The sequence below is a fragment of the Chiloscyllium punctatum genome, chromosome 36 (assembly GCF_047496795.1).
Source record: "Chiloscyllium punctatum isolate Juve2018m chromosome 36, sChiPun1.3, whole genome shotgun sequence".
Taxonomy (NCBI): domain Eukaryota; kingdom Metazoa; phylum Chordata; class Chondrichthyes; order Orectolobiformes; family Hemiscylliidae; genus Chiloscyllium; species Chiloscyllium punctatum.
In genome coordinates, this window is record NC_092774.1 from 49,845,900 (window position 1) to 49,855,505 (window position 9,606).

General features: G+C 58.3%; 1 protein-coding gene across 1 annotated transcript; it reads left to right on the forward strand.

The window, feature by feature from the left end:
• Positions 1–3,201: 3,201 nt before the first annotated feature.
• On the forward strand, positions 3,202–4,018 carry LOC140460485 (uncharacterized). The gene has a single exon (XM_072555034.1). It carries the CDS (start codon positions 3,205–3,207, stop codon positions 3,952–3,954), a length of 750 nt encoding a protein of 249 aa, XP_072411135.1. The 5' UTR covers positions 3,202–3,204; the 3' UTR covers positions 3,955–4,018.
• The last annotated feature ends 5,588 nt before the right edge of the window (positions 4,019–9,606 follow it).

Here is a 9,606-nt window from a genome sequence, read left to right on the forward strand (position 1 = left end):
GTGTGTGGGGTGTGTGTGTGGGGGGGGTGTGTGGTGTGTGTGTGGGTGTGTGTGTGGGGTGTGTGTGTGGGGGGGGTGTGTGGGGGGTGTGTGTGGGGTGTGTGTGTGGGGGGTGTGTGTGGGGGCGGTGTGTGTGGGTGGTGTGTGGGGTGTGTGTGGGGGGGGGTGTGTGGGGTGTGTGTGTGGGGGGTGTGTGGGGTGTGTGTGTGGGGGGTGTGTGTGGGGTGTGTGTGTGTGTGGGGTGTGTGTGGGGGGGTGTGTGTGGGTGGTGTGTGGGGTGTGTGTGGGGGGGGTGTGTGGGGTGTGTGGTGGGGGGTGTGTGGGGGGTGTGTGTGGGGTGTGTGTGTGTGGGGTGTGTGTGGGGGGGTGTGGGGGGGTGTGTGTGGGTGGTGTGTGGGGTGTGTGTGGGGGGGGGGTGTGTGGGTGTGTGTGTGGGGGGTGTGTGTGGGGGCGGTGTGTGGGGTGTGTGTGGGGGGGTGTGTGGGGTGTGTGTGGGGGGTGTGTGGGGGTGTGTGTGGGGTGTGTGTGTGTGGGGTGTGTGTGGGGGGGTGTGTGGGGTGTGTGTGTGGGGGGGGTGTGGGGGGTGTGTGTGGGGGGTGTGTGTGGGGGGTGTGTGTGGGGGTGTGTGTGGGGGTGTGTGGGGGGTGTGTGGGGGGGGTGTGTGTGGGGGTGTGTATTTGGGGTGTGTGTGGGGGGTGTGTGTGGGGGGTGTGGGGGGTGTGTGGGGTGTGTGTGGGGGGGTGTGTGGGTGTGTGTATTTGGGGTGTGTGTGGGGGGTGTGTGGGGGGTGTGTGGGGGTGTGTGTGGGGGGTGTGTGTGTGGGGGGTGTGGGGGTGTGTGTGTGGGGTGTGGGGGGTGTGTGGGGTGTGTGTGTGGGGTGTGTGTGGGGGGTGTGTGTGGGGTGTGTGTGTGGGGTGTGTGTGTGGGGTGTGTGTGGGAGGTGTGTGTGGGGTGTGTGTGGTGTGTGTCGGGGGGTGTGTGTGTGTTGGGGGTGTGTGTGGGGGGGTGTGTGTGTGGTGTGTGGGGTGTGTGTGTGGGGGTGTGGGGGTGTGTGGGGTGTGTGTGGGGGGTGTGGGGGGTGTTGGGTGTGTGTGGGGGGTGTGGGGGTGTGTGGGGGGTGTGTATTGGGTGTGTGTGGTGTGTGTGTGGGGTGTGTGTGTGGGGGGTGTGGGGGTGTGGGGGTGTGTGTGGGGGGTGTGTGTGGGGTGTGTGTGGGGGGTGTGTGTGGGGGTGTGTGTGTGGGGGGGTGTGTGTGGGGGGTGTGTATTGGGGTGTGTGTGTGGGGTGTGTGTGTGGGGGGGTGTGTGTGGGGGGGTGTGTGTGGGGGGGGTGTGTGTGGGGGGGTGTGTGTGGGGTGTGTGTGTGGGGGGGTGTGTGTGGGGTGTGTGTGGGGTGTGTGTGTGGGGTGTGTGTGTGGGGGGTGTGTGGGGGTGTGTGGGGGGTGTGTAGTTGGGGTGTGTGTGGGGGGTGTGTGTGGGGTGTGTGTGGGGGGGGTGTGTGTGGGGGTGTGTGTGGGTGTGTGTGTGGGGGGTGTGGGGGGTGTGTGGGGGGTGTGTATTTGGGGTGTGTGTGGGGGGTGTGTGTGTGTGTGTGTGGGGTGTGTGTGTGGGGGGTGTGGGGGTGTGGGGGTGGGTGGGGGTGTGTGTGGGGGTGTGTGTGGGGGGGTGTGTGTGTGGGGGGGGTGTGTGGGGGGTGTGTGGGGGGGGGGGTGTGGGGTGTGTGTGTGGGGTGTGTGTGGGGGGTGTGTGGGGGGGTGTGGGGGTGTTTGGGTGTGTGTGGGGGGGTGTGTGTGTGGGGGGTGTGGGGTGTGTGTGTGGTGTGGTGTGTGGGGGTGTGTGGGGGGGGTGTGGTGTGGGGGGTGTGTGTGTGTGTGTGGGTGTGTGGGGGGTGTGTGGGGGGTGTGGTGTGGGGGGGGTGTGGGGGTGTGTGTGGGGGGGGTGTGTGGGGGGGTGTGGGGGGTGTGTGTGTGTGTGTGGGGTGTGTGGGGGGGTGTGTGTGGGGGGGGGGGTGTGTGTGTGTGTGTGGGGTGTGTGGGGGGGGTGTGTGTGTGTGTGGGGGGGGTGTGTGGGGGGGGGGTGTGTGGGGTGTGTGTGGGGGGGGTGTGGGGGGGGTGTGTGGGGGGGTGTGGGGGGTGTGTGTGGGGGGTGTGTGTGGGGGGGTGTGTGTGTGTGTGTGTGTGTGGGGGGTGTGTGGGGGGGTGTGTGTGTGTGTGTGGGGTGTGTGGGGGGGGTGTGGGGGGGGTGTGGGGGGTGTGTGTGGGGGGGGGGTGTGTGTGTGTGGGGGGTGTGGGGGGTGTGGGGGGGTGTGGGGGGGTGTGGGGGTGTGTGGGGGGTGTGTGTGGGGGTGTGTGTGGGGGGTGTGGGGGGTGTGTGTGGGGGGTGTGTGTGGGGGTGTGTGTGGGGTGTGTGGGGGGTGTGTGGGGTGTGGGGGGTGTGTGTGTGGGGTGTGTGTGTGGGGGGTGTGTGTGGGGGTGTGTGTGGGGTGTGTGGGGGGTGTGGGGTGTGGGGGGTGTGTGTGTGGGGTGTGTGTGTGGGGGGTGTGTGTGGGGGTGTGTGTGGGTGTGTGGGGGGTGTGTGGGGTGTGGGGGTGTGTGTGTGGGGGGTGTGTGTGGGGGGTGTGTGGGGGGGGGTGTTCAGAACGACATAATTGAGTCCAGTCTGGGGTCAGACGCCGTCCTTTACTCTGTTCTTTGTGGTTTCTTTGAGTAATTTTGCGAAGAACTGTTTTTGTCTGTTTGCAAATGTACTCGTCACTCCGGGTTATTCTGACTGTACACTTCGTGAGACAAATGACACAGTTACAGTCTGGGGCTGTGTGTTTGGGGTGGTCTGGCCTCGTCCACCACGTGTTTGTGAGTAACCTGCAGGTATTTGATTCCCAATCCTCTTGGGCAGTTGAGGTGAATCATGAGAGGGGCGCCGGGAGGGTAAAGAGAGAAAGTCTTTTCCCTGGGGTTGGGGTTGGGATTGGGGTTGGGGTTGGGATTGGGATTGGGATATGGGTTGGGATTGGGATTGGGAGGCGGTGGGGGATGGGGTGGGGGGCGGTGCAGATATTCCCTGGTGACTCTTGGTGTGAACACGTTTCTCATCTTTGCACTTCCAGGTTGTCGGAAGAATCGGGTCGGTTCCGGAGCCGGGTGCGTCTGGAGCCGGTGTGGTGGTGGTGGTGGGGGGGGGGGGGGGCGGGGGGGGAGGCGCGGTGATGGAGCTGGGACAGAGCCGGGAGAAGCCGTACCCGTGCTCGCTGTGCGAGTGCGCCTTCAGCCGCCCGGCCAACCTCAATGTCCACATGCGGAGCCACACCGGCCAGCTGCCCTACCGCTGCGGTGACTGCGGCAAGGCCTTCAACTACCCCTCGGAACTGGAGACCCACCGGCGGGGCCACACCGGCGAGAGGCTCTTCGGCTGCCCGGTGTGCGGCAAGCGGTTCACCCGCAGCTCCCACCTGCTGACCCACCGGCCGGTGCACACCGGCGAGCGGCCCTTCACCTGCGGCGTCTGCGGCAAGGGCTTCAGCCAGTCCTCCCACCTGCTGGCCCACCGGCACATCCACACCGGCGAGCGGCCCTTCACCTGTGGCGTCTGCGGCCGCGGCTTCACCCAGACGTCCAACCGGCTGCGGCACCAGCGGGTGCACGCCGGTGAGCGGCCCTTCCCCTGCGGCCGGTGCGGCCGGGCCTTCACCCAGTCCTCCGCCCTGCTGCGGCACCAGCGCACCCACACCGGCGAGCGGCCCTTCCCCTGCCCTGTCTGCGGCAAGGGCTTCACCCGCAGCTCCCACCTGAGGGCCCACCGGCGGGCGCACACCGACGGTGGGCGGGCAGACCCTCAGGGGCCGCAGCCGAGGGCGAGCCTGGGGCCTACTGGCAGAGGGAGCGGTGGGCCCTGGGGGCACTGGGGGACGAGCCGTGGCGTGACGGTGGCGATGCCAGGAGACTCCGGCTGCGAGTGAGGCTGTGTAGGGCCAGGCAGCGACGGCACCGCGGGGCACCGAGGGGGACGAGCGGCTGGGAGAGTCAGGGTCGGCCTGTTGGGGGTGGGGGGGTGGGTAGGGAGGGGGCTCGAAGACCAGCTCTTTGTCCCCAACCTCAGCAAAATCCCGCACCCAGGGGTCAGTGCCCGCATTCCAATCCTGCGTGGCCCAGACCAATCAGAATTCAGGACCAATCAGCATTCAGGACCAATCAGCATTCAGGACCAATCAGCATTCAGATCCAATCAGCGTTCAGGACCAATCAGCGTTCAGGACCAATCAGCATTCAGGACCACTCAGCGTTCAGGACCAATCAACGTTCAGAACCAATCAGCGTTCAGATCCAATCAGCGTTCAGGACCAATCAGCGTTCAGGACCAATCAGCATTCAGGACCACTCAGCGTTCAGGACCAATCAACGTTCAGAACCAATCAGCATTCAGATCCAATCAGCGTTCAGGACCAATCAGCGTTCAGGACCAATCAGAATTCAGGACCAATCAGCATTCAGGACCAATCAGCATTCAGGACCAATCAGCATTCAGATCCAATCAGCGTTCAGGACCAATCAGCGTTCAGGACCAATCAACGTTCAGAACCAATCAGCGTTCAGATCCAATCAGCGTTCAGGACCAATCAGCGTTCAGGACCAATCAGCATTCAGGACCACTCAGCGTTCAGATCCAATCAGCGTTCAGATCCAATCAGCGTTCAGGGCCAATCAACGTTCAGGACCAATCTGCGTTCAGGACCAATCTGCGTTCAGGACCAATCAGCATTCAGGACCACTCAGCGTTCAGATCCAATCAGCGTTCAGATCCAATCAGCGTTCAGGGCCAATCAACGTTCAGGACCAATCAGCGTTCAGGACCAATCAACGTTCAGAACCACTCAGCGTTCAGATCCAATCAGCGTTCAGATCCAATCAGCGTTCAGGGCCAATCAACGTTCAGGACCACTCAGCGTTCAGGACCAATCAGCGTTCAGAACCAATCAGCGTTCAGATCCAATCAGGGTTCAGGACCAATCAGGGTTCAGGACCAATACCCCACCCCGTGGAGAAACACAGAGATTACCTCCATCTCGTGACATGCTTTGGGTCCAGGAGAGTGGTGCTGGAAAAGCACAGCTGGTCAGGCAGCATCCGAGGAGCAGGAGAGTCGAGGTTTCGGGCATAGGCCCTTCATCAGGAATGAGGCTGGGAGCCTCGCGGGGGGGGGGGGGTGGAGAGATAAATGGGAGGGGGGGGGAGGTGGGGGAAGGTAGCTGAGAGTGCAATGGGTGAATGGAGGTGGGGGGGGTAAAGGTGAGAGGTCAGAGAGAGGAGGGTGGAGTCGATAGGTGGAAAGGAAGATAGGCCGTTAGGCCCAGGTCATGGGGACGGTGCTGAGCTGGAAGGTTGGAGCTGGAGTGAGGTGGGGGGAGGGGAAATGAGGAAGCTGTTGAAGTCCACCTTGATGCCCTGGGGTTGAAGTGTTCCGAGGCGGAAGATGAGGCGTTCTTCCTCCAGGCGTCTGGTGGGTGAGGGAGCAGCGGTGAAGGAGGCCCAGGACCTGCACATCCATCTTCCTTCCCACCTCTCAGCTCCACGCTCCTCTCCGACCTATCACCGTTATCCCCAACTCCATCCACCTATCGCTCTCTTAGCTACCTCCCTCCCCCAAGTCCCAACCCCACCCCCCCCATTTATCTCTCCACCCCCCTCAGCACACAGCCTCATTCCTGATGAAGGGCTTATGCCCGAAACGTCGACTCTCCTGCCCCTCAGATGCTGTCTGACTGGCTGTGCTTTTCCAGCACCACACTGACCTCCAGCATCTGCTGTCCTCACTTTCTCCTGCACGCTCTGGGGGTTTGACATGCAGAATACTGGAAATGTCCATCGCTGGCGGGCTGGGCTGGCAGTTTTCCCTCTCCACCTTGTGCCCTCGTAAAAGCAAAAGTATTTATCGCCAGTAATCTGAAGGGTACCCAGAGAGCACCAGAGAAATTTAGCAGGTCTGGCAGCATCTGTGCGGACAGAGAGAGAGTTAAATGTTTCCAGTCTGCAAGTTCTGACGGAGGGTCATCGAACCCAAAACGTTAACTCTGTTTCTCTTTCCACAGATGCTGCCCAGACCTGCTGTACAGGACATTGGTTAGGCCACTTTTGGAGTATTGCGTGCGATTCTGGTCTCCTTCCTACTGGAAGGATGTTGTGAAACTTGAAAGGGTTCAGAAAAGATTTACAAGGATGTTGCCAGGGTTGGAGGGTTTGAGCTACAGGGAGAGGCTGAACAGGCTGGGGCTGTTTTCCCTGGAGCATCGGAGGCTGAGGGGTGACCTTATAGAGGTTTATAAAATTATGAGGGGCGTGGATAGGATAAATAGGCAAAGTCTTTTCCTTGGGGTCGGGGAGTTCAGAACTAGAGGGCATTGGTTTAGGGTGAGAGGGGAAAGATATAAAAGAGACCTAAGGGGCAACTTTTTCACGCAGAGGGTGGTACGTGTATGGAATGAGCTGCCAGAGGGTGTGGTGGAGGCTGGTACAATTACAACATTTAAGAGGCATTTGGATGGGTATATGAATAGGAAGGGTTTGGAGGGATATGGGCCGGGTGCTGGCAGGTGGGACTAGATTGGGTTGGGATATCTGGTCGGCATGGATGGGTTGGACCGAAGGGTCTGTTTCCCTGCTGTATATCTCTACGACTCTAGGTTGAAAGACCTGGAGGTCTGCAGCACAGAAAATTGCTCTTCGGATAAAATGTCCACCCTAGTTACGGTCAGCCACCTCCTTATTGTACTGGCCCCAGCATTCCCAGTGTTTGTTCCAGCCTGTCTTTCCATTACATTCTCCTGAGATTGAAAGGAAACTTGGGTCGAATGGTGAATTCTGAATGGGGCTTCCAGCGTTTCCCAAACCTTGGGGCCGACCAAATCATTTGATACCCAACCTCTCCCCGGCTGGGCTGGCATTGACTGCCCCGTCCCGCGTTGCCCGTTGAGAAGGTGGGAGTAAGATGGTGCCTTGGAACCCCGCTGCCGTTTGAGTGGAATGCTCCTTTCTGTGCCCTTCATGGCAACACTGAACAAATTGCAAAATATTTCCAGGGCGGGCTGGTGCAAGGCCCAGAGGAGAATTGCAGATGGGGCGGGGTGCTCCCATGAGCTGTTCTCCTCGTGTGGAAGTGGACACTGTGTGGGGTGCTGTCAGAGGAGACTTGGTGAGTTGCAGAGTGAAGATGGTCGTCACTGCTCCTTGCATCTTGCACCAGCTGGTGGATTTACCATCATCTGAAAGCAGCTCTTGCCTCCAGGTCTTTCAACCTAGAGTCAGAGAGATGTACAGCACGGAAACAGACCCTTCGGTCCAACCCGTCCATGCCGACCAGATATCCCAACCCAATCTAGTCCCACCTGCCAGCACCCGGCCCATATCCCTCCAAACCCTTCCTATTCATATACCCATCCAAATGCCTCTTAAATGTTGTAATTGTACCAGCCTCCACCACTTCCTCTGGCAGCTCATTCCATACACATTCCACCCTCTGCATGAAAAAGTTGCCCCTTTGGTCTCTTTTATATCTTTCCCCTCTCACCCTAAACCTATGCCCTCTAGTTCTGGACTCCCCCACCCCAGGGAAAAGACTTTGTCTATTTACCCTATCCATGCCCCTTGATTTTATAAGCCTCTATAAGGTCACCCCTCAGCCTCCAACTCTCCAGGGAAAACAGCCCCATCCTGTTCAGCCTCTCCCTATAGCTCAAACCCTCTAACCCTGGCGACATCCTTATAAACCTTCCATAATTGGCAACACCTTAAAGCTATCATCATGGAATCTGTCCTTTGAACACGTCTGGGTGCAGGTCATAAATTTCAGTTTGGATTGCATCCTGAACGCTGTCACCTCTCACTCACTGCAATATTCTCGTTGTGGCAGACACCGCAAATGGTTGAGTTTTGATTTGGAGATGCCGGTGTTGGACTGGGGTGGACAAAGTTAAAAATCACACCATACCCAGGTTACAGTCCAACAGGGTTATTTGGAAGCACTAGCTTTCAGAGCACTGCTCCTTCAGCAAGTGGTTGTGGAGAATACGATCGAAAGACACAGAATTTATCACAAATGTTTACAGTGTGAGCTAACTGAAATTATATATTGGTCTTTTTCCATGTATAGTTTCCATCACATCCCACTGTAAACTTCTCTAAATTCTGTGTCCTCTGATCTTATTCTCCACAACCACCTGATGAAGGAGCAGCGCTCCCAAAGCTAGTGCTTCCAAATAAACCTGTTGGACTCTAACCTGGTCTTGTGTGATGTTTAAGTTTATTTAAATTTTGAATGGCCAATATAGCGTTGTGCACTGAGTTTGGCGGGACAAAGGGTCAAATGCCACAGAGACCTGCGCCGCCCTTTGACTTGAAGTGTCAATCATCCCACTGACGAGCAAGGCAGCCAATCAGGGAGAGCTGTCAGACCTGCATCAGCTCCTTCTGCAACACCCATGGGGAATGAGAGCAGGCTGGAACATGCTCTCTCTGTGAATGACTGCTGTTCACCGGGGCAGTCGGTACTGTAAATATGAAAGTGGACTCAATAAACTTTTGAGAACAGCAATCCTCAAGTCTCCTGGACAATGAATTGAATTTGGTGACAGTACTGCACTCTATAATCTACTGTGGCTGGGAGGCTGCTGCTCAGATGAGATTCCCTACAGTGTGGAAACAGGCCCTTCGGTCTAACCAGTCCACACCAACCCTCCGAAGAGTAACCCACCCAGACCCATTTCCCTCTGACTAATGCACCTAACACTATGGGACAATTTAGCACGGCCAATTCACACTAACCTGCACATCCCTGGGCACTATGGGACAGTTTAGCACGGCCAATTCACCCTAACCTGCACATCCCTGGGCACTATGGGACAATTTAGCACGGCCAATCCACCCTAACCTGCACATCCCTGGGCACTATGTTAGAGTTTAGCATGGCCAATCCACCCTAACCTGCCCATCCCTGGGCACGATGGGACAATTTAACACGGCCAATCCACCCTAACCTGCACATCCCTGGGCACTATGGGACAATTTAGCACGGCCAATCCACTCTAACCTGTACATCCCTGGGCACTACAGGACAATTTAGCAGGGCCAATCCACCCTAACCTGCACATCCCTGGGCACGATGGGACAATTTAACACGGCCAATCCACCCTAACCTGTACATCCCTGGGCACTATGGGACAATTTAGCACGGCCAATCCATCCTAACCTGCACATCCCTGGGCACTATGGGACAATTTAGCACGGCCAATCCACCCTAACCTGCACATCCCAGGGCACTATGAGACAATATAGCACGGCCAATCCACCCTAACCTGCACATCCCTGGGCACTATGGGACAATATAGCACGGCCAATCCACCCTAACCTGCCCATCCCTGGGCACGATGGGACAATTTAGCATGGCCAATCCACCCTAACCTACACATCCCTGGACACGATGGGACAATTTAGCACGGCCATTCCACCCTAACCTGTACATCTTTGGACTGTGGGAGGAAACCCACACAGACACAGGGAGAAAGTACAAAGTCGCCCCGAGGCTGGCATCGAACCTGGGTCCCTGGTGCTGGGAGGCTGCA